Raw genomic sequence first — 25,648 nt, 5'->3', positions numbered from 1 at the left:
GGATTACTGTGTAAAATGTGTTGTTAAGGGAAGGTCACACTGGGGTCTTTCTAACAAAAAAATTGAAAGAGCCCTGCAGACTATCTGAAGTAAGAAGGTTCCAAAGTACAAAGACTGTGATGTGGGAACATGACATGCCTGGAGTGCTGGTGCTATACTTCAAGGTATAGCAAGGAGGCCTATGTAGCTGGAGAAGAGGTAATAACAGTAAAGAAAAGGGTAGATAATGAGGCAAAAGAGGTGATTAAAGGCCAGAATATGAAATGGTGATTAAAGGGCATCTGTGTCACTATCAAACCTGGCTTTCACCAAGTGAGATGGGAAGGCACTAGAGGGTTCTAAATGGAAGAACAATGTGATCTAAGTTTTAATGGGATTGCTCTGCCTTGTTACAAACAATAGAAAGAGCAAGGGTGGTCACAGGCATGCCAATTAGGAGATCACAGTAATAAGCCATGTGAGAGATGATGGTGCAGCAGCAGTGGTTAAGTGGTATCTAGAAGGTAGAGCAAACAAAGTCTGCTGACAGCCTGGATGTGAGGTATGAGAAAAGAAATCAAGAATGTCTTCATGTTTCCTGATATAACCAAATAGAAGGATGGAACTGTCATTTACTGAGAGGGAAAGATCAAGATTTTGGCTTTGGACATGCTAGGTTTGAGAAAGTTGCAAAGACACTGCATAGGCAAAGGAATATATATGCCTGGAGTTCAAGGGAGAAGAAACATAAATCAGGAAAACTTCATCATATAGGTAGGTGAAGAGCCATGAAACTAGATAAAATAACGAAGCAGAAGAGTACAGGCTGACAAGGAAATACTACAAAAACTAAGTACTCTGAGGAGCCAGCCAGTTAAGAGGTTGGGAAGATGAAGAACAAGTAAAGACAGACTCAACAGTGAGTAAAGTAAGAAGAAAATCAGCAGAGTGCAGTGTCCTAGAAACCAAGGAGATAAAGTATTCCATTGATGCAGTGATCAGCTGTGCCAAACATGGCTGACAGTCACTGGATTTAGAAATGTGACATTGCTGGCAAACTGGAAGGAATGATCTCAGCTGGACTAGAATCTGGGTACACACTGCCTGACACATACATAGGTACATGTTTTCCCAACAGGGTTAAAACATCACAAAGAGAAACAGGCAGCAAAGCCCAACTGTCCATCTCTTCCTGCTGAGCCTTCCAACTAGATTTCTTAGAAAAGCTATTTGTCATATCCTGAAAACACAAAACAATGAGATGGGTATTTCTAGTTCTTTTGGCACTCATTCTCAACTCACTGGTTGGGAAAGTGCTGTCCAAATGACTCTTGGAACAGAATGTAAAGAAAGTAATTGAAAAAGAAAAGACTTTAAAAAACCCCCAGAATTATTATTAGTATCTTCTTTAGCCTCTTACCTTGATCACCAAGTACCAGGGCACCAGCTTCCAAAGCAAAATCTCCAGAGGAACTATCTTTTGAAAGAGTTACAGTCAAACCAGAAGTGGTTGTGGTATTACCACAAACATACACACCACGTGGAGCAACACTGCATACTGCCTAAAGAAATGGAGAGTTTAAAAGAGTCAAAGTAAAAGGGAAATAATACAGTAGTGGCTCACAAGCATTAGCTATATGCCAGTCATTCTTCTAAAAGCTTTCCCATACAATCTTCACCACCACAGTAAGAGTATTATTCAGTATTATACACCTGCTACTGATGTAGAACTAAGGTTTGAAGAGAGTAACTCACACAGCTATGAAGGTGTGAGGTTAGGATTAAATCAAACCCAAGCAGCCTGATTCTAAAGTCTATGTTCATATGAATACACAATTGTAACTTATGCTTCATGTCAAGTTATAATAGCAAATATGTCAGTACTAATTTTAGTTTCAGAAACCCCAGTGCTTCTTTAAACACCAGGTAATAAAATGGCTTAATAGTGTTCACCTTCAAACAAGGTAACAATACACAGAAAAGTAGTTAAGTAGTGCAACAGCTAAAAGCATGGACCTCTGGAGTCAGGCAGGCCTATTTAAACAGGTCTTGGCTCTATCATGTACCTACTGGTGGTGCTGCTCTTGAACCTCTCTTGAAACCTCAGCTTCCTTATGTTTTATTACATACTGTCTTGAAGGTTAAATGAGATCATATATGCAAGGCACTTAACCTGGTACATGGCATATAATATGTGCCTCGTGCAAGGCCACTGTACACCTCTGTGCACCTCATAGCCCTAGCAGGCAGTGCTTACCTTACTATGTCAACAGTGTGCTCTGGACTGATATAGCACACAACCTAAGTGAAGCTTTGGTGCCTAGCTAAATAAATGGTAGCTATCATTATTTTTGTTACTTGTAATTCCTCAGTTGTTAGTTTGAGAATATGTTGGCTTACTAAGTGGTCGGAGGAAAATAGTTTAAAAATATAAACAACTCATAACTGCTCAGTTCAGTCACTCATTCATGTCCGACTCTTTGCGACCCCATGAACCACAGCATGCCAGGCCTCCCTGTCCATCACCAACTCCCAGAGTTCACCCAAACTCATGTCCATTGAGTCGGTGATGCCATCCAACCATCTCATCCTCTGTCGTCCCCTTCTCCTCCTACCTTCAATCTTTCCCAGCATCAGGGTCTTTTCCAATAAGTCAGCCCTTTGTATCAGGTGGCCAAGTACTGGAGTCTCAGCTTCAACATCAGTCCTTCCAATGAACACCCATGACTGATCTACTTTAGGATGGACTGGCTGGATCTCCTTACAGTCCAAGGGGCTCTCAAGAGTCTTCTCCATCATAACTGTTAGTATTAGCCTAATTTTTAAAACCCTTGGCTTAATGGGGCTAGCAGACTTATATGAAATTCAGATTCCCACACACACTTTTACCAGCATACCTTACCTAAGTATACTGTTTTCATTTTTACCATCTACTCTGTTTCACCTATAACTGGATACTCTGTGTCTCAGTTATCAGGCCTGCAGCAAGGGTTCAGAACAGAATAAAAACAAGTTGGCCCAACTGGCCAAAACAAACAAAATATGAAAACACAGGATTTTTAAAATATCTGATTAGAAATTAAAATAATAACAGTGATTTTTTGAAGTATACTTCTTATTTAAATATAATGTACATAATGATAGTACCTATAACTGTACAGTTCAACAAATTTCCATGCAACTGACATCTATATCAAGAAACAACATAACTAGCGTTCCCAAAGTCCCTTTCCAGGTACCACCCAGGTAGCTTGTAACACAATAAACTAGCTGTGATTTATATGAAACTTTAAATGAATAGAACAAAAATAAATAACTAACACCCAGCCATAGGGAATAATGATTCTGATGGACAGTAGGTTTATAATACAATGAGAAGACCAGAGTTTTCAATTCTGGCTGCACTTCAGAATCACCTGTGGTTATAAACATGTAGATGCTAAGACCCTTATTCAAGAGATTCTTAATTCTTAATACCGGGGAAGGCCACAGTATTTTCAAAAAGCTCCAAAGCTGATAGTGATAGGGTTCCTAACCATTCTTACATTGGCTTGGCAGGTGTCACTCCAAGCACAAGCATTCCAAAGGCTGCACCTTCTAGGGCAGCACGGGGAGAACTACTAGACTCTGATAGGCACAACTAAAATCGTAGGGACGAACAACATATTGGTCATGGGAATTTCCTTATTTTAGACTCAGAGAGAAGCAGTGGAGATGGACAGGATTGACCTATCATATTTATCAGACTATTCTTAAAGCCTAATTCAGTGTTTATATGGTTGTATAAAGAGATATTGGGTGAGCCTGCTTTACTTTTTTGAACTATTCTATTCATAGGTGAGGTCACAACAATAAAGACTGGTAAAGCAATGCTGGATACAAAAAAAGGTTAGAGGGACTTCTCTGGTGGTCCAGTGGCTAAGACTTCATCCTCCCAGTGCAGCGGAGGGGGGCCCCCGAGTTAAATCCTTGGTCAAGGAACTGGATCCTGCATGCTGCATCTAAAGATCCCACATACCCAATGTCATAACTAAGACCTAGTGCAGCCAAATAAATTAAATAAATAAATATTTAAAAAAAGACAATAGCTGACATCTTAACAGAGCAGTATGCTTGTACAGCCTGTGTGACAGGAGACTATTTTGTAAGCAAAAGGTCAGATCCTAAATATCTGATTTCCTACCTGTAGCATCTGACTTTTTCCCAAGCCTGGGTCTCCAACAACAAGGACATGGGGGTCTCCTCGAATTGGAATTCTGTTTTTGTCATCTGCATATTTCTGGCTTCCTCCAAAGAGTGCTAATGCCAAACCTGCTTTAACAAGCTCAAATGTGAAAGAAGAGAGAGGGAAAACAAGAAAGAAAAACAAAGATGACTAGCAAAAGGGGTGCTCCTCCTGTATTTACAACATTCGTGTGGGGATTTTTTTTTTTTAAATGATTGCATTTTGCTTTTCTATTTTCCTACGAAAACTCTAAAAATACACTTCTTTAATGTAAATGATTAGAAAGCATATAAAATAAGGTATCGTAAAAGTCACCGAGTGAAGACCTACCTTGCCAGGCATTGAATCTATTCCACAAAGCTGAGAAGTATTTGTTAGCTCCTGCTTTACCATCTACTGTGTCCAGAGTCAGTTTAAAAGAAGTCCATTCCTATTAACTCTAATTGGTAGGAAGCTCTGTCTTACAAGGGACTGTGGTTTCTCTCTCACATCATTTATTTATGGAGAATAATGATTCATATTAAACTATGAATAACGGGCCAACAGAAATTACTATTTTTGCAAAATCTTTATATTCTATTTTTGCTAAATCTATGTATTTTTGAGTAAAATGAAGTAAAATACTTACTTCATGACCAAAAATGACAGGGCAAAGCGAGCTGAAAAACAGAATACGATTTATAAATCCTAACTCACATTTTCAGGTGATAAAGAAGATCTACTTTACAATCTACTTAAGTTACTTTACTTAGTACCAAACAGCTCAAGAAACTTTATTCTAACAATAAATTTATCAAAATTCTTGATGAATCTATAAAGAGAAGAATACTTTAGAAACTGGGTCTGTGTAAGGGAGACAGGATACTTATAAAGCATTTCCATTACTAGCCTATAAAATGCATCATAGGGACTTCCCTGGCAGTTCAGTGGTGAAGATACCACATCAGGGGTCTGATCCCTGGTTGGGGAACTAAGATTCTGCATGCCGTGTGGCACGGCCAAAAAAAAAAAAATCATAATCATGAGTATGGGTTATTCTGCACACTAATACTTTAGGGTAAAGAATTATCTTTTATATGAATAGACATCTTTATAGACTTGTGTAGCCAAGTCATTGAAAGGAGACTAAAGGGTGAACTGAGTACACAATATTTAAAGAAAGAATAAAATTTCATTTTTTCAGTTCAAAGAATCAGAATAAACAAGGTCATATATGAACATATGAAGTATTATATTTAATATAAAGAAGTATCTCACATCTGTCAGTTGTATAAACAGGAACAAAAAGGACAGGGATAAATCAATCAGGAATAAATTCTGAAACATTTTATCTCTGTTAATATATGTAAACACAAAGTTGGTATCCTGCCATTCCCCCTTGGCAATCACTGTTCAGCATCCTCCTGCAAATCACTGCTCACCTCCTACCAAGCAACTAACTGCATCTGTGTGCCAAAAGGCTTTCTATGGCTGCAGAAGGATTAGCAGCAGGCAGGCTGGGCAGAACAGAAGTGCTGGCATGTCTAATATTCTCAGGAGCGGCTCCAAATCTAGACCCTTAAATGGAAAATTACTGAGGCTAGGTCTTAAACCAAGTGTCCCAGAGGCCTCAGAAAAGACTAAGCCTTCATTAAGTCACCAGACACTGATTGCCTCCCTTCTCTCTCTCACTTTCTCATTCCCCTTTCAGTATTTCTGGGGGGAATCTCCCAGATAAACCACACTTATGCAAATCATTGTTTCTGAAGGAACCTAAACTAAAACAGCCTTCTATTTGTCTTCTCCATTCTCTTCTCAAAGGCTTCCATTTGTTAATCTAGCAAGGGTTGACAAGGGGATCCAACCAGTCCATCCTAAAGGAGATCAGTCCTGAGTTTTCATTGAAAGGACTGATGTTGAAGCTGAAACTCCAATACTTTGGCCACCTGATGCGAAGAGCTGACTCACTGGAAAAGACTTTGATGCTGGGAAAGATTGAGGGCAGGAGGAGAAGGGGACGACAGAGGATGAGATGGTTGGATGGTATCACCAACTCAATGGACATGGGTTTGGGTGGACTCCGGATTTGGTGATGGACAGGGAGGCCTGGCGTGCTGTGGTTCATGGGGTCACAAAGAGTCAGACACGATTGAGCGACTGGACTGAGCTGAACTGAACTGAAGGGTTGACAACCTTTTTCATAAAGAGCCAGAAAATAAATAGTTTCACTTTTACTATCTGGGTCATAACTACCCAACTTTCATCAAAGCAACAATCAATAATTTGCAAATTAATGGGTAGGGCTGTGTTCTAATAAAACTTTATTTACCAAAATAGGCAGCTTTCCTAGTTTGCCAATCCCTGCAAGATGAACAAATGGAGAGCCATGAAAAATTCTAAATTTAGAACTAAAAGGTAAAAGCAAACTGTAGGAAGAAATCCAAGTTTTTTATACTAACATAAGTACTTCATTAAGTATGGCAGAAAAAGGACCACTGCACATGTTCACTGTTATTTTAATTGGTAACAGATGCCAAAGAGGTGTTTTGGTCCTCAACCAGGGAGTTCCGTGGTCACCTGCTACAGACCACTCATCACTCCACCACTTACCACCAGATCACCAGAGTCTCCCTAGCTCAGGGAACCCTATCTACCAGGATGGGTTTGGATGGCTATCTATTCAAAGGATATCTTTGAGGGTTTAAGAACAAACAGCCCTCTAGGAAACTATACTTTTCCCAGCTTGCTAATTAACATATTAAAGGCAGAAAAAAGTGTCAAATTCTCCTAGAGTCCAAAGGCTAAACGACAAGATCAATTTTTCTAATACAATGTACTTCAAAATCTCAGGTCTTGACCTCTGTTTGGTACATCTACTATTCAGTCTCTCATTTTCTATTTCTTCAAAATTATCCAAAAAACTGCCAAAATAGCAGCACATTGTGTTAACCATGTTAAGTATATAATGAAATCTCATTTAATCTTTACAACAACATTCTGAGGCAGGTATTATTATTTCTATTTTAGAAGATAAAAATGAAGCAGAAATTAAATGCCCCAGATTACAACCAGAAGTGGCTGAAACAAGACTCTAACTTCGGTTTATATCTCCCTAAAAACGTCTGTAACCACTAAAGCAAAAGTACCTCTACATTGTTTCTTCTCTATTGTAGGATAATAACAGAAATAAAAACTATTCTGAAATACTTCTCAGTAGTAAGTGACTTCTATGTGACTCTCTTTCTTGCTTTCTAAAAGTAAACAAACAACCCTCTACATACATCTAATTGAAATTACTTTGGAATTCCATGACTCTTCTGTTGAGTAACCAGTTAATGTGAGATAGTAAATTTTCCTTATTGTTTCAACTAGAGATCAGCAATCTTATTTGTAAAGGTACAAACAGAAAATATCTGTGACCCGTCTCTATCACATCTACTCAACTCTGTCACTGTAGCTCAAAAGCAGTCAGATACTATGTAAATGAACGAGTGTGGCTATGTTCCAATAAAAGTTAATTTGTGGACAGCAAAATCTGACTTTCGTGTAATTTTGTGTCATGAAATATTCTTTCGATTTTCTTCAGTCATGGAAAAACATAAAAACCAATCTTAGCTCACAGGTTATACAAAAATGAGTAAATAGCTGAATTCTATCTCTTCCACCTTGCCCTTTTTGTTTGAATAGGATTATACAATTGATGAATGGAAAATACTTCTTTATATTCAACCTAATACTTCATATATTCATATATGGCCTTATGTATTCTAATTCTTTGAACTGAATATGAAATTTCAGTTCAAATATGAATATGAAATTTTGTCCCTTCTTTAAATATTATGTACACAGTTCACCTTTAGTCTCCTTCTTTCAGTAACTTGGCTGCACAGGTCTAAAGATGTCTGCTGCTGCTGTTGCTAAGTTGTTTCAGTTGTGTCCGACTCTGTGCGACTCCATAGATGGCAGCCCACCAGGCTCCCCCGTCCCTGGGATTCTCCAGGCAATAATACTGGAGTGGGTTGCCATTTCCTTCTCCAATGCATGAAAGTGAAAAGTCAAAGTGAAGTCGCTCAGTCATGTCCAACTCTTAGCGACCTCATGGACTGCAGCCTACCAGGCTCCTCCATCCATGGGATTCTCCAGGCAAGAGTACTGGAGTGGGGTGCCATTGCCTTCTCCACTAAAGATGTCTAATGAATTGCAATTTGCAACCATTTTGACTGGTTTTCAATTACTGGTAGTCAAAAGCACCCCCAAAATGTAAATGATAAAACAGAACTTGAGATAATCTCATACATACTTGACAATGAGTTTAAACAGGTTTTCTTCAGACTGAATCTCCTGGATGGCATAAAGGTCTTTAAGTGAGAACTCCATCAATGCTCCATGCTTACATCCATCCTCGGAAGCCTTTGTTTTCTGTCCTTTGTTATTGCTAACAGAATTTGCTTCAATGTACAAAAGGAACATGCATTTGTCATTCTTATTTCGAGAACCTGTAAATTTCAAAGTACAAAAATACAGTAATTGGTATTTTCATTTTCCCTACAGATTCAAGTAGCATGTAAAAGAAAGGCATGCTAAGTTATATTACTAAATAAACCTTGATTTTAGAGGAAAAGTTTCACCTATATAAGAATCAAGGAGTTCTTTAAATTACTGGAAATTCAGAAATATCTTTAAAAGGGAAAAGATGAATGCTGACAAACTACTGAGAGACAGTCAAATTGAGGAAAATTATACCATACCTTCCTCAGCATTGGAGACTTTGACAACTCCAGTGATAGTCACTGTGTCTCCTGGGACACAGCTATCCACGAGATCATGAACAAGCTCACATTCTATTGTTCGTGGAATCCGACCTGCTTCTCGCTGATCATCAGACATCAACTCCTGTATTCTAAAAAGTTAAACAGTTTTCAGTCAGTACTTATACTGACTCTAGGTTACTTCTTCAACATATTAATTATTCAGGGTCCACATGGTGCCAAGCTAGATAAAGGGCATTTCTTTAGTTTAAAAAGGTTCAACAGTATATCTAAAACTACTTCGGCAATTTCCAATTAAAGACAGCAGAATAGGCACATGCATTAGCCTACCTTCCCATCAAAATGTGCACTAAGATGACAGTCACTAAAAGAGTGAAGGGAAATTTGGGGTTGTGCGGAGGTGCCATCAACAAGTAAGAGATATGAAATTTTAGAAAATAGAAAATGGGAAAGTATTTATGGATAAGATATGATAAATTCCAGAACACACACAGGAAAAATTTACACAAGTATAAGAGAAGTAGGAGCCAATGTTCTCAGCCCCAGAGAGCCTTCTAAGTTGGACCTGGCAAGAATGAAAACCGGGAGTGGATGGTCGAAACAAAACAGGATAATCAACTGAAAGCAAGCCACTGAACAGCTATTCAGAAATCATTTGGAAGGTGGGTAGACAGGAAGGTAGAAGAATGAGGGCACCAACCAAAGCCATCAGGCTTCCCCACCCAACAAAACCAGAGCACTGTTCCAAGGAAACAGACCATCTACTCTGTGAAGGAAGCTAAAGTGTCCAGAGGGTAGTCAGAGCTCCGACATAAGGCTTCTCATTCTGGCACCTGAGGAGCCCAAATCAAATTAAAAAACACATTCATAAAGCAAAATCTGACAGTCAAAACCAGTGATGAGGCTTTTTGAAGAAGAACTCCTACCTAAGAAATAGCAAAGGGAACCTACCCTACCTACTTCAAATTTCTCATTCCTCATCAGATATTTGAGGATAAAATGGCAACAATTCAAAAAGGAGAAGAGCATTAAAAAAAATAAGCTAATAGTTTCTGAGAAAACATTACCTTCATAAAACAAGAATAAGCTGCTATAAAAAAGAAACTATTGGAAAACACAACTGTGAAATCAGGAAAGTTAAAGACGTATATAAAAAGCAAACATTTACAGAAGGGATACAAGCAAAAAAACAAAGAAATCTAGAGAAGAGCATAAAGAAAACAAAGGGTGGGGGGATTCCCAGGTGGTCCAGTGGTTAAGAATCCGTCTTGCAATTCGGGGGATGTGGGTTCCATCCCAGGCCTCGGAGCAACTAAGCCCACATGCAAAACTAGAGAACTTGCCTGCTGCAACTGCTGAGCCTCTGTGTTCTACAGCCCAAGTGCCACAACTAGAGAGAAGCCCTGGTGCCTCGAGAACCCTGGGCACCACAACAAAGATCCTATGTGCCACAAATAAGACCCAGTGCAGTTAAATAAATAAATATTAAAAAAAAAAAAAAGGCAAGGGTGAAGGACAAGCAACTGAATGGATGAACCTGACAGGAAGAACAAAGAGAGAAAACAGGAGATATTCTAGAGTGGAAGAGAGTGTCAAGCAGGATGAAGACGTGATCAGATAGACTCAAACTTTTCCAGAACACTATAGATAAAAAGATTACAAAGAGTTGGAAAAGTGCTAAGCAACAAGGTTAAAGTCCAAATATGGAGCATGTTAAAATATGGGATAATTCAGTGAAGCACGAGAAAAGATAATCCATTTTTAAAAAACATTCTCTCTTTTAAAAAAAAATTTGTTTGGCTGTATCTTAGTTGTGGCACATGGGCTCAGTAGTGGTGGCCCACGGGCTTAGCTGTCCCATAGCATGTGGGATCTTAGTTCTCTGACTAGGGATCAAACCCACGCTCCCTGCATTGGAAGGCAGATTCTTAACCACTGGACCAACAGGGAAGTCCCAAAGATAATCCATTTTGATTTTGACGCTTGGGTCATGTTCCTTTAAGGGGGGAAGAAAACCAACAAAACAACTCAACCCAATCACAAATTACATTTCCTTCTCTTGGCATCTGATCACCTGAGTTGATTCTTTGTTTAACAATATTTACATTATCCTTAAAAATATAAGTGCTGTTTGTTGGTTTTATCAGATATGACCTATAAATAAAACATGACAGATAATTCTGATTAGGAAACAGAAGCAAACCTAGACAATTTAAAAGTAACATTTTAGCTGAAAAAAGTCCAAAGGTAGAAGGGGAAGAAAGGAAAGCAGCATCCAAAGGTTGTTGTTGACCCATGAAAAGACGCCGGGATTCTTGGCCTCTGGAGGAGAAGAATTCAATCAGGGGCCAGAGACGAGGCTTGATCGCTCAGAGCTTTTGTGTAATAAAGTTTTATTACAGTATAAAGAAAATAGAGAAAGCTTCTGACATAGGCATCAGAAGGAGGCAGAAAAGAGTACCCCCCTGCTAGTCTTCAGCTGGATGTTATACAGTCACTAGCAGTCTTGTTAATGACAGAAAGGAATGTCTTAAAACTCAAAATGGCACCAGGCCCCTCATTCATAAAATGTATTTTGGGATAATCTTGGCACCAGACAATTCATCCAGGGCCATAAAACGATTGACTCGAATCTTGTAGAAGGGCAGATTACCATACAAATACTTTCATTTACATAGATTAGGGGAACAATGTCTTGAGTATAACATACTGGTTTGTCAAGTAGGTTCTGAGCTATTAGGCAGAACTTGAAGACAGTGTTTGGGGTAAATGCATAGTACATTAACATAGCTTAAGACAAACATTTCCATAAGAAAAATGCATTGGTTAACTCAAGGTTTGAGTATAGTTAACTTCAGGTGAAACCAGGTGTCATTATGGCAATACAGTATTATAAGAGAAACCTCCTTTTAAATTTGTATAGAGAAGGAAAAAAATATTGCTAGTTTGTTTCCTCCTGCCACTTAAGAGAGATAAAAATGTCTGACACTTGCAGCCTATTTCCTCCATTTGGAGACCCCTGGCCTTCCTGCCTGTTACCCTCTCACCATGTCTGTAATGTCCTTGGCCCACAGTGTGGATGAGTAACGTGAAAAGAGAGATATGATAATGCTATCTAGAATTATGTATAAGGCAACAAGAAGTTGTAGGAACTGTGACCTTTTATGTTGATTAAGTTTTTAAAAACATTTAATATGCATTATTTTAAAACCTTTTAATCACTTACATGATGAATATAAGCACAAACCCTACTGCACAGTTACCCACTACCTTCACTCTCAAAGCACATTTAAAAACTGCCAAACTGGGACTTCCCTGGTGGTCCAGTGGTTAAGAACTCACCTGCCAATGTAGGGTACACGGGTTTAATCCCTGGTCCAGGAAGATCCCTCATGCCACAGGGCAACTCAGCCTGTGGACCACAACTACTGAGCCCATGCTCTAGAGCCCATGAGCCACAACTACTAAGCCCACGTGCCACAACTACTGAAGCCTGTATGCCTAGAATCCATGCTCTGCAATAAGAGAAGCCACCGAAATGAAAAGCCCATACAGTACAACTAGAGAGTAGCCTTCTCTAGTCACAACTAGAGAAACCCCAAGCACAGCCAAAACTAAATTAATTCATTTTTTAAAAAATCCTGGTGAACTGCAATGAGAAGTATCAGAATGACACAAACATGCTAAGATCACCTTGCTTTAAAAAAAGTATTTTAGACTTTTCTTATTAAAAGAACACTTATTTCTATGTCACCTTTGGAAAAACTTAAGAACACAGATAAACAAAAAGAAGAAAATAACAATCACCCTCGTCTCACTTCCCAAACAGTATGCTCTCAACATGTCTTATTTACCAGTGTTGTTAAAAGATAAATAAATAAAGTCAGTATTATATGTTAATAGTAGAAAACATTCTGTGACCTGCTTTATCACTAAATTTAGTGTAAACATTTCTGGATGTCATTTCGAAACACTCTCCTACATCATCATAATTAGTGGCTATACAATAATTTCCTGTACCATCCTTCTTATAATATTTTCTTGAGATGTTTAGGCTATTCTCCATTTTTGGTCATCAACACTGTGAAAACGTACCTTCAGCAAGTAATTTCTGCAAGTGTTGTGACTGTCTTCATCAGATGAACTCCTAGAACTGGCACTGCTTCTGATTCTGATATACACTATAAAACTGTCACCCTGATGCATCCAAACGTTTCAATGCTAGCTGAAAAACTATAATTTAATTCCTTATGGACATCCAAACTAAGGCTCAGAAAAAAATGAAACTGAATTTACTATATATGGCAGGAAGGCAGGCTTTCTTCTAGGGCAAAAAATGATTTTATCAACAGACTAAAACAACTATCATGTAAGCTAATATTCCATTAACAAAGTTTTACTATAACTGACTCATTTAAAATGAACTTGAGTAATACCTTTTAAAAACCCACAAAAAGGATTTAAATGTCCTCTTTTTCTCAATCGTCTACCCCTAAGTTTGATTTCCTAATATTAGGAGATGATCATTCAAATTCAGTTAAAATACTTAAGCCTATTTTTAGTCTGCTATTTTTACCTGAAAACAGAGACTTTAAAATCACTTAAGAGCCATAATAATATAATTAAATCACTGGATCTTCCATGGATCTATGTGGACCTCATAGCACCTTTGAGGCCCTCACTACCCTCTTCAGTGGTGAAAGTACTATAGACACAGGCTGGAAACCAGGCTTCCCCATTCACAAGGTACATGATCACACTAAAGAGTTTTAAACATTTCGTCTTCTATAAAATGCTGTGTTTGTAAAGATCTCAGCATAGTGCACAATTGATTACTATATACCTTGGTCTTGGTTTTTACAGGGCAGAAGGAGGTCAAGCTAGGACAGGGCTTAGTAGCAATTTATTTCACTTTTTCCCCATGTTCTTAGAAGTTTCCTGGATAGCACTCTGACTTCAAAGCTATCCATTACATTGTATTCAGGGATGAGTTATGGGACTATAGCCAAAAAATGGGATAAACTTAGACTAAAAATATACACACGTACAGAAAAATCTGACTTTCAAAAAAAAAAACCAAGTTTTTTAAAATACCTATTCAGTAAAATGTCTCATGAATGGTGTGAACATAAAATGAAATATTTATTTCTAAGGGAGTCTCTATTTTAAAACTTGAAAACAATATTATTTCTAAAATATCTTCATTATGGAATGAAACACTGTTGTTGTTTACTTGCCAAGTCATGTCTGACTTTTGTGACCCCACAGACTGCAGTCTGTCATACAGCTTTGCTTGTATGCAAATCCAGTTCAGTGAGTCACATAAATGAGATATAATTTCTCAGTAGCAAAATGACAAAATACTTGCACATCAAATCCTTTCTGGAATCTGATAGAAAACAAATCTCAAATAAAGATAATTATCACTTCAACACATAACTCTTCACCAAATAAACCTTTTATACTTTATTACTATCTACACATAAGAATCAAAGTATAATATAGGAATACTGTAAATTTACTTGGCAGTATGAGAGCTCTAAAACCTGCCTTTTATTTAATAGTCTGATTGCTTACTTGATTGACTGCCAGTCCATCGTAACTGTGAGAGGAGAGCTAGGAAGAGCCGTAAATGACTTCCCTCGACATGCTGGCACAGGACACTGCAACAAAATTAATTCACACTTAAATTTTGCTAAATTATAATCATATCTCAGGAAAATTCAAGTTAAAATGCTTCATTTAGTATGTTTAAAAGTTGATCCCAGAACAGTATTAAAGTAAGATGAGCTAAAAGCTGCAATGATCTATTTCCTTCTATTACTGATTCTGTTTTTGAGGCACTTTTTCACCTGGTCTCTCTTGATTACTGCTCTTATTCTTTCTGCTGTGGGTATGCAAGGCTTCTTACATGCCTCTCACACCAAGCACTTATTCCTTCCTTTGTATTCAAGTAGTGTCCCAATCCTTGAACATTCCCTTATATCCAGTCCCACATACCCAGCCCCAATCTTCTCTTTTTCAAAAGCCTTTCTTGGTCTTCTTTAATCCCCAGTTCTCCTATCTAATCTTTTTCTGCACTGTTTGTATAGTATTAAATATAATATTTTTATTGTACCACACAGGCAGTCCTCAACATGTAAGTCAGTGTTCAAGTTTTCATGAATCATTTATTTTCATAAATCACTTAAGTACCTCAAGATGCATTTATAAATACAGAGACTGTGGCAAACTGTGTTTTCCAAATATGGTTGTAATATCTCCCCTCAAACCTTTCCAGAACCTTGCCACTCCCCTATTAAGAGTTGGAGTCTAATTTCCCTCTCCTGGAATGTGGACAGGCTTGTGACTCACTTTGAAACCAACTGAATGTGACAGAAGTGATGCTGCTTGACTTCAGAGGCTGCCTCAAAAGAGGCAAAGCCATTCCTGCCGTCAGCTGGAGCTCTGCCTCTTGAAGCTATCAGCAGTCATGTGAGCAGAATGAGTGTCCTGAGCAACTATACTGTGTGTGAGAAGCCAAAACCAGCCCACACAGAAAGATGATATAGAGAAGAGATGCTGGCCAGCACCCAGCCACTCCAGTCCCTTGCTGTTCCATCCAGCTTCATAAGAGATCAGGACTTAGAAATACCAAGACAACCAGTTCTTCCAAACTCAACCTACAGAAACCATGTGAAATAATAAAATGATTGTTATTTTGAGTCACTATGGTGATTAGTTATGCAGCAATAGTGACTAAAACAGAGACCACCTGGAACAACCATCTTTCTGATCACTTTGATTCACTTAAGTTCAGACACATGAATAACAAGTTAGCATTTCTACCTACTATATTATAGGGCATGGAAATACCTTGGTCAAATAATATTTATAGAAAATATCTGATTTAAATTAGGATTTAAATTCTGGCCTTGCCATGGAATTCTCTGGTGATCTAGCAGTTAAGACTCTGTACTTTCACTCCAAGGTCTTGGGTCCAATCCCTGTTCGGGAAATTAAGATTCTACAAGCTGCATGGCATGGCCCCAAAAATAAAATTTAAGAAAAACCTGACCTCTCTGACTTAAAGGCAGTCCTGAATCTTAAGCCCAAACAGTAGATGCCACATATTTATCAACACTATTGATTATTCAGAACCAATAGCTGAACACATTCTGTTCTTCCTACAAGAGAAGGAAGCCTTAGGAATTTCAATTTGAGTAAAAATGTAATTAATGCTAAACTTATTAAAGTCTAAGGATGGTAAAGGCAACTCTGGAAAACAAAAATAGGTATGGCAAGTCTCCCTACCTTATTAGAAGTTTTGATAAGGTCATGTAAATACGACCATGTAGATCTGGTATAGGAACAGAAATACAAAACAATACAAAAAAATTCATGTGTCTACAGGAGTACAGTGTACTACAGATGACATATTACACATCAGTAGAAACAGAAGGATTAATGTAGAAATGGTGACAACTGGGTTTTCACCTAAAAGAATAAAATTAGATCCTTAGCTTAATGTCATTCACAAAGTTAAATTTCAGATGGACAAAAGATCTAAATAGAAAATACAAGACTTAGAAGTACTGGAAGAAGAAAAACATGGCCTGAAAAGATACATGAACTTCAAGGTTCATTGCAGCACTGTTTACAATAGCTAAAACATGGAAGCAACCTAAATGTCCATTGACAGAAGAATGGATGAAAATGTGGTACATACATACAATGGAGTAGTACTCAGCCATTAAAAAGAATGAAATAAGGCCATTTGTAGCAACATAAACAGACCTAAAGAGTGTCATACTGAGTGAAGTAAGTCAGACAGAAAAGGAGAAATATCATATGATACTCCTTACACATGGAATCTAAAAAGAAATGATACAAATGAATTTACTTATAAAACAGAAAAGAGATTCACAGACTTAGAAAACAAACTTATGGTTGCCAGGTGGAAGGGACAGTTAGGGACTTTGGGAAGGTCATGTACGCACTGCTGTATTTAAAATGAATAACCAAGAAAGACCTATTATATAGCACATGGAACTCTGCTCAATGTTATGTGGCAGCCTGGATGGAAGGAGGGTTTGGGGGAGAATGGAGAGGTGTGTGTGTGTATGGATGAGTCCCTTTGCTGTTCACCTGAAACTATCACAACATTGTGAATTGGCTATATGCCAATACAAAATGTTTTTGGTGTTAAAAAAAAGAATAAAATTAAAATTTAAATGTATTGGAAGAAAATGTAAGAACGATGCTTATAATGCTTGAGTGAAGGGCCCTTCTTAAACCATGCATAAAATGTAACAAAGGAAAAAGACTGATCAATTTAACTATGTCAAAATGTAAAACTCTAAAACAAAAAATGTACCACAAAGTTAAAGATAAACTAAAGACTGGGAGAAAATATTTATAATGTAGAAATCAAAGGGCATCTTCCCAACCCAGGGATTGAACCCAGGTCTCCCACATTGCAGGTGATTCTTTACCAGCTGAGTCACAAGGAAGCCCAAAAATACTGGAATGGGTAGCCTATCTTTTCTCCAGTGGATCTTCCTGACCCAGCAATCAAACCAGGATCTCCTGCACTGCAGACAGATTCTCTACCAACTGAACTATGAGGGGACCCTGTTCAATATCTAAAATTCATAAAAACTTCTATCAATAGTATAAACAGAAAAATGAACAGAAATTAAAACAAAATTCAATAAAGTAACCAAATGGCCAAAAACATGTGAAAAGATGCTCAAATGTAACAGAAATCATAGACATTCATATTAAAAATGAAATACCATTTTATACCCATCAGTCTGGCAAAAATAAAAAAAAAACAATACTAAGTGTTAATGAAAATATGGGGAAATTATAACAGCCTATGACACCACCCTTATGGCAGAAAGCGAAGAGAAACTAAAAAGCCTCTTGATGAAAGTCAAAGTGGAGAGTGAAAAAGTTGGCTTAAAGCTCAACATTCAGAAAATGAAGATCATGGCATCTGCTCCCATCACTTCATGGCAAATAGATGGGGAAACAGTGGAAACAGTGTCAGACTTTATTTTTTTGGGCTCCAAAACCACTGCAGATGGTGACTGCAGCCATGAAATTAAAAGACACTTACTCCTTGAAAGAAAAGTTGTGACCAACCTAGATAGCATACTGAAAGGCAGAGACAATTACTTTGCTGACTAAGGTCCGTCTAGTCAAGGCTATGGTTTCTCCTGTGGTCATGTATGGATGTGAGAGTTGGACTGTGAAGAAAGCTGAGCACCAAAGAATTGATGCTTTTGAACTGTGGTGATGGAGAAGACTCTTGAGAATCCCTTGGACTGCAAGGAGATCCAACCAGTCCATTCTGAAGGAGATCAACCCTGGGATTTCTTTGGAAGGAATGATGCTGAAGCTGAAACTCCAGTACTTTGGCCACCTCATGCGAAGAGTTGACTCATTGGAAAAGACTCTGATGCTGGGAGGGATTGGCAGGAGGAGGAGAAGGGGACGACAGAGGATGAGATGGCTGGATGGCATCACTGACTCGATGGACATGAGTCTGAGTGAACTCCGGGGGATGGTGATGGACAGGGAGGCCTGGCGTGCTGCAATTCATGGGGTCACAAAGAGTCAGACACAACTGAGCGACTGAACTGAACTGAACTTCAGTAGTATTCATACTACTAGAAGGGGTTTAAGTTGGGACCAACATTCTGGAAAGAAAGTACTTTGGCTACAACCTAAAAAGTTAAAATTAAGCATATCATATAACTGAGGAATTTCTCTGCTAAGGAGACATGTATAAGAACGTTCTCAGCAGCATCATTTGTAACAGTGAAAAACTGGAAACAGCACCATGTCTGCCAGCAGAATGGATAAACAGTGACTATTCATTTACTCCACTCTGTAAATGAAAAGAATTAGATATGTATCAAGACAGGCATGAGGAGTGGAAGGGATCTATGTATACAAACAGCTGATGCATGATGTTGTACAGCAGAAACACAATCCTATAGAGCAACTGTACTCCAATAATAATAATAAAAAAAACCAGGTAGAACTCCAAAATAACCAAGTGAAAAAAAGGTAGCAATTTGCTACCTTCAAAATATCACTTATGTAAACAAAACAAATCCTATACATATACATATATAATCAAATATTTAAATGTAGATTTGAAGAATACATGCTGATTTCAGAATAGTGGCTCCAGGGGTAGAACAAGTTTAATGGAACTGCAGAGAGAAACAAAGAGACTTTATAATACTTAACATTTTTTGTTAAAAAAAATTAGCTAAATATTTGCCAACTCATAATGGTGCTATACAGATATTAGTTACATTGTTCTATACATTTTTCTGTAGTTTTAAAAATCTATAGTTTAACAAAAAGAACACATCGCTTTCAAACAGCAAAATAAAGGGAAGAAAGCAATACATGTACCTATTAAGTCAAACTATTAAAAAATGAACATAAAGAATACATGTTAACTTCAAGATAGTGGCTGTCTGTGGGAATGGGACAAGCAAGGGGTAAAAAAGAGACTAAAGTTACACCAGTAATGCTTTATGTATCTTTCAAGATATATCTGGTGCTGGCAAAATGTAAAAAGTGATGAATACAGATGTTCCATTTCTTTATTTTCCGTACCCTGAAGTATTTTATAATTTAAAAACCAAAAATAACAAAAGTAAGCTCTGTATTTAGAAACACTGGGAAATGGTTTCCATAAACTGATTTGTCTTCTTTATCAAGGTAAAGAAGGAAGTAGTCGGGACTCCCCTGATGGTCAATGGTTAAGAATTCGCCTTGCAATGCACAGGATGTGGGTTTGATTCCTAGTCAGGGAACTAAGATCCCACGTGCCGCAGGGCAATTAATAAGCCTATGCTCCACAACTACTGAGCCTGCCGTGATCTGGAGCCTGCACTTCATGACGCACTGCCATGCAATTCATGATGCAATAAAGATCTCGCATGCCGCAACTGCTGCAGCTAACTGATACAGCCAAATAAATGAATAAATTATACTTTTAAAAATAATGAAGTAGTTAAAGAACGTGATATCACCTTTGTGGGAAGATTATATTTTCCATCTGGAAGAGAAAAACTCTGAATTTCTCCACATGCAGCACAAAGAAAAGCCATCTTGGTACAAAGAGGCTTTGTATTACTGACTCGAACCACTGTTCCTCTCAGAGCAATGTATTTTCCATAGTAATTTGCTCGGACATTCTTCAGCTGTGTCAGCGGCTCATAATTATACACCCTAAAAACAAAAATAGGAATGTATTTACTATGAACTTACAGTGAGCAGAAAGTTGAGGTTGTCTGTATTTTCACAAGTTCCTTTTAGAAGCAATTATGGAATTCCCAAACCATATCACCCCATATATCAGGAATTTTACAAGTATTAAATCATTCTTAAAAATAAAAGACATTAAATCTTCCCTTTTACTCTTGTCCCACTGGCTGTTCTCTATGGGAAAAGGAAAACATAATGCCAAAGGGAAAGTCTCAGATTCAGCAATTTTTGAGTTTCTAACTTCTTTTTCAAGCAGTATTAGGAAATGTCTTTTTTAAATTCTGGGGAAAAACAAAACAAAAATACCTGATGATCACCTTATTCATCTCTTCTAATGTGAATTTAAAATCTTGTAATACAATACAGATAAATTCAAGAAAAAAGTCCATTTGTTCTGTGTTTAATAGAAATCTAATAACTTGAACAAAATTTAATTACACCACTTAGTGTATTATAGGGATTATTAAATGTAAACAGCAGAGTCTTGATAGGCACATATCCAAAGTTAACACAAAAATTTGCAGGCTCACATATCCACTTGTTTGGGCAGAAAAGGTTATTTCTATCATGGTCTCTTTAAATTCAGCATGTTCACTTGGGTGTGATAACCACTGAGTTAGCAATAAAGTCATATACCCTTTTTACTAATTTCTTTGACTTTATAAAATGAGGTTCTCATTCTTAAATAGGCTTCAGTGCCTGATTGTTATAATACTTTAATACCAGCAAATTCTTCACCTTGCGTGAATGTGTGGCACATTAACCACTGTTTCCCCATTTCGAGACAATCCTTCTTGGGCTTGTAACTCAGCTGCATGCCTTTCGAGGTCCTTAGTTAATACCTAAACAAGATAGACATTTACTTAAGAGTTACTTAATAAGATATCCTCTTGAAGCAGAACTCTTTTATAGAGAATATGAAGTTTAGAATATAAACAGTTCAGAGAGATTAACAGAACTCTAACTGCCCTTTAAAATTATGATATTTAATTAAGATCAATTATTTTATAGTGGATTATGTTTTACCTGGGGCTTTGTTGTCCCTGGACTGACAGAAAGTCTGCTACTTTCTGTCTCAACTAAACCTAGTATTAAAAGTCCTTACAGTAGCCCCCAAAGCTATACATTCTAGATGTATTCTGGTGAAAAAATACTTTCTACTTCTTCAAATTCAATGTTAAGATAAAGAAATAAAGATGACTTCTGAAATAACCAATACTTACTTTCTTGGCATTTGACATTAAGTAAAATAAAAATTTACCACCTACTTGTGTACAAAGCAGCATGCTGCCATGAAAAAAATGGCTCATCCCAGAAAAAAAATGGCTCATCTCTGAAAAAAATGAGATGTGAATACACAGCTGTAATTGTTACCATAAAGATATACAGACCAAAAAACTATATGAGTTTTGAAAAGGAGTCATGAAAAGGTTTCACAGAGTCATAACTGAGTTAGACCCAAGACATTTGGATATGTGAGGCAAGGGGCATTCTATGCCAAATGGACAGCATGTGTAAGAGGTGAAGGACTCAGAGAATCCTAGAGGGAGCTCAGTTTAGCTGGATGGTAGTAAATGGAGAGTGGGAAGAGAAGTTGAACTACGTTATGGAAGGCTTTCAATGCCACATAAAGGGTTTGGGTGTCATTTGGCAGGAAACAGTCACCATGGTTTCCAAGGACAAACCATGTTCTACCATGTATGGCAACCATTAAGGAAAGATGAAAGAGACTGTAAAGATGGAAAAGAGGTGGATTTAAGAGACACTTTAGAAATAAAAGTGAAAGGATGTGGTAATTTAGATATGAACTAATGAACAAGAGGAGTCTGAGACAGTCAAGGTTCCCAGTCTTACGTCACTAGCAGTGTACATATTTTGTGATGAACCTTCGTAATGAACCCTCATTCGGATACCCTGACCTCCTCTGCTCTACGCCCAGTCCTCAATAACACTTTAAGACCCATTATAAAGCAACCCCACACATATGAAGTCTGCCTCTAACCAGACTGCAACCTTTCAGTTCTAGCAAAAGTCTGTTGGTAAAAATTAACAGTCTATGAGAAGGTACTGTTACTGTGAAATCTTCCTTTGAAAGTTTAACAAAAGTCACAAAATAAACATTTACCTGATGTATTGCCAGACCCATGCAAGCCAGGGTTTTCTCAGGTATATCCCTTAATTCATTTGCTATATTTGGTATCAGTTTAGTTATTTCATCATCATTTGTCAGTTCTTTAAAATCCACCAAAATACTTCCCTTTCTTTCTATTTCATCCTATAAAACATTAAGATATAAAAATAAGGATTGCTTTTTCAAAGTGAATTATCATGAGCATTCAATCACACACTATGAGAAAGCATATGATGTTAATATGGTGATAATAAGTATTCTATGTTTTGTGCCAAGCACAGTTCTAGTATTTAAAATATATTAAATTACTTATGCTACTTAACAACCCTTTGAGGTAGGTATTAATACTATTATACTCTAATAATAGATGAGAAAACTAAGGCACAAAGAAAGTAAGTAATTCACCAATGTCCACACTGCTGATAAGTGGGAAGCTGGTAGCTGGGCCAAGGCAGTCCACTGTCTATATTACTAGCACCTCAAATACACTGCTCAATAAGATGACACATAAAGGTGGACTAGTAGCTCTGTTGCACAAGAACCTTACCTTATCATATAACTCAATACGCTCAGTGAAAAAACTTTCAAATGCTTCAATCTTCTCAATAAAAGGCATGCTGTCACTGTAAACTAATCCAACAAATATGACATCAGACTAATAGTAATCACAAATGTACAAGCATATTTTTCATGAAGCAGAAGAAATACTATTTATATACATGGTAGATGGCTTATAATCACTGCATTCTGATTACATTTAGATTAGAATTGGTATAAAATGTAAACTTAAGATTCTAAAACAAGTTCAGGTTTGCAAAATCTGAAATGCAGACAGAAAGTAGCTCTAAAACCACCAATATCTGAAAATCTTTACAATGAAATGTGACACCTAGTAAGACCTACTAGTACAAATAGTTTACCTGATAGAACCAAAGTTTAGCACACAGACTAAACTCTTATTTCTTTGCAAAGAAAATCCTACTAGTCCAAATAGCCACTTGTCAAAACCCTTCCTGAGATCAGGGTAGGTAGGTTACAACTTGACTCCAGTCCCAAAACTGTAAAGTTACGTTCCACATGGTAAAGTTCTGTAACATTTTTGAGTTGGTCTCCCACAGATGATCAGTACTATGAAGGAGACTGGAGTTTGAAAGTACAACTGGCCAAAGGCTCCTTGTTCTGAGCTAACTGCTATGGAAATATTGCAGGTATTGGTGGCTAATGCATCCTAAAGCAACAAAAGACATCAACTATGAAACATAACATTTCTCATATGACAGAAAAAAAGAACACCTGACTCTTACTACGGAAAACATTTGTAAATCAGTTTCTTCATTCACAAAATGAATACTGGGTACGTGGTATGAAGCAAGCAGTGCAGTCTAGCGGGAGATATAAGAAGCCCTCAATACTATAAGACCACAGAAAAGACAGTTCTCCAAATCCATACACACAGATATATGAAGTTAACTGATAAAGGAGATTCCTTAACTATGTTTCTACACAAACTTTGTTGGTTGTTGTCTCTTGGTTCCAAGCCTATCCTTCTATTTTCCACTGTGATTCTATTATCAAGATCTGCACAATACATTTCCCAGATTTCTGTAAAGTTCTGCCAATTAAAGGCAACTTTAGATATTGGCAGGAGGAAGGATAGGAAGAAAGGAATTTATTGTTTCCAATTCTTTTCAGCGTTTCTCCAGATGTAGAGGATAGCTACAGTTCTAGCCCCCAACTCCAAGCACCAACCATTCTCCTGCCAGAATTACCAGCAGCAACCAGCTTAATTCACCTCAGAGTCTGAGCACAGCTCTGAAAGATATTTTGCAGAGGTCCAAATACAGCTTTGTAGGGTGTCCCTCTAAGGCTGAAACCACAGCTATGCTGTGGCTCCTCCTTTGAATTCTTAGGTTCTGGAACTTCAGTGTGCACACATGCTCAGTTGCGTCCAACTTTTCGCAATCCTGTGGACTGCAGCCCGTAAGATTCCTCTGTCCATGGGATTATCCTGTCAAGAATACTGGAGTGGGTTGCCATTTCCTTCTCCAGGGGATCTTCCCCACTCAGGGATCAAACCCACGTCTCATCCATTAGCAGGTGGATTCTTTACCACTAAGCCAACCAGGAAGTCCAACCCCAGCACTATTTATCTTTTGTTTCCTCAGTCAAAAGGTTGGTTTCTGTTTTCCAGAGTTAATACTATCCAGGAGTTTACCTTAATGTTCCCTTTTTGTTCTTTTAATCCTCTGTCTGTATACCCAATTCCCTGTATTAAATCCTCTTCTTGAAATAACTAGTGTGGGTTTGTTTTTCTGATACAAAAATGAAAAATAATGCTCCTGAAACATAATTTGTTTGGGTAAATCAAGATTAAAGAAAAGGAGATATATATATACACACACATATATATGTAAGCAGAATAAATTATAGTAATTTGAGATGTAGCATCTAAAGAAAGTTGAGAAAATAAGACTTATAGTACTTTAGCACTTTAAACTCTACCTTCAGAGAAATAAAGCTTCCACCCTTTATATGGTATGAACTGATCCAATGTTGACTGCAGTAGCAAAGACTGTGGGGTTTGTTCTGAAAAAGCAAAAAAAATCCACAAAAACAGAATACTGAGTTAATAGAAAAATTTTTTTCTAATTTGCTTCCCCTTTTAATAAGACACTGACATGTTATTAACAAATAACTAAATTACAGGTTTCAGTAATTTTGGATATTAATTTCCAAATGTTACCTTTAAGGGTAACATCAAATGAAAGACAGACAAATTTGAATTAAACTGCTTTTCACAACAGGCATGAACAGATTCCTTCATGGAGGAGAAAAAAAAATTGAACTGTTGGCCTCTCTTACCAGGATGTTTTCCTGTGGCTTTATTCAGGTCAGGTCTGTGCTCTCTTCCTCTCCATTTTCCTGAGAAGCCCCCACCACCTCTTCCACTTTTCCAGCTTTGAAATCTTCCTTGTCCAAATCCTCTGCCTCTGTACTTTCCATTCATGTCTTTTAAAAGATAGAGAATAGGAAAGTCCTCATCAAAACTGTAGGGGAAACTGCGCTCCTAAAAATGTATTAACACAGTAAATAAGCAAAAATTAATATATATTCTAGTTTGAGACCAGCAAACAAGCTTGTGATGTTGCACAGAATGGTACAAACTCCAAAACACTCTGCAGTTACTCTTCTAATGCTCACCTCTTTTTAAGGTATACCACAGATGTTTAAACAAGTATACTGAATGCTTAAACCTTTTATTTTTATCATGGGATTACCATACTTGTT

General features: G+C 37.5%; 1 protein-coding gene across 5 annotated transcripts in view; it reads right to left on the bottom strand.

The window, feature by feature from the left end:
• Positions 1-25,648, bottom strand: part of MCM8 (minichromosome maintenance 8 homologous recombination repair factor) — a 57,364-nt gene that overhangs the window by 29,003 nt on the left and 2,713 nt on the right. For 3 of the 5 annotated variants that reach the window (XM_069547945.1, XM_069547949.1, XM_069547946.1), the window contains exons 2-13: positions 25,223-25,369; positions 24,863-24,946; positions 22,908-22,990; positions 22,355-22,504; positions 20,968-21,071; positions 19,995-20,193; positions 14,530-14,615; positions 8,932-9,083; positions 8,484-8,679; positions 4,833-4,863; positions 4,163-4,303; positions 1,400-1,541 (exon numbers count right to left, since the gene is read on the bottom strand). In XM_069547945.1, the coding sequence (XP_069404046.1) occupies positions 1,400-1,541; positions 4,163-4,303; positions 4,833-4,863; positions 8,484-8,679; positions 8,932-9,083; positions 14,530-14,615; positions 19,995-20,193; positions 20,968-21,071; positions 22,355-22,504; positions 22,908-22,990; positions 24,863-24,946; positions 25,223-25,367 (1,513 nt within the window). In that variant the 5' untranslated portion in view covers positions 25,368-25,369. Of the gene's footprint in view, positions 1-1,399; positions 1,542-4,162; positions 4,304-4,832; positions 4,864-8,483; positions 8,680-8,931; positions 9,084-14,529; positions 14,616-19,994; positions 20,194-20,967; positions 21,072-22,354; positions 22,505-22,907; positions 22,991-24,862; positions 24,947-25,222; positions 25,428-25,648 lie in introns of all 5 variants that reach the window. The other 2 variants (XM_069547948.1, XM_069547947.1) reach the window with 1 other exon arrangement.

Source organism: Ovis canadensis, chromosome 13 (assembly GCF_042477335.2).
Source record: "Ovis canadensis isolate MfBH-ARS-UI-01 breed Bighorn chromosome 13, ARS-UI_OviCan_v2, whole genome shotgun sequence".
NCBI lineage: Eukaryota > Metazoa > Chordata > Mammalia > Artiodactyla > Bovidae > Ovis > Ovis canadensis.
This window is presented reverse-complemented; position numbering and strand designations above follow the sequence as displayed.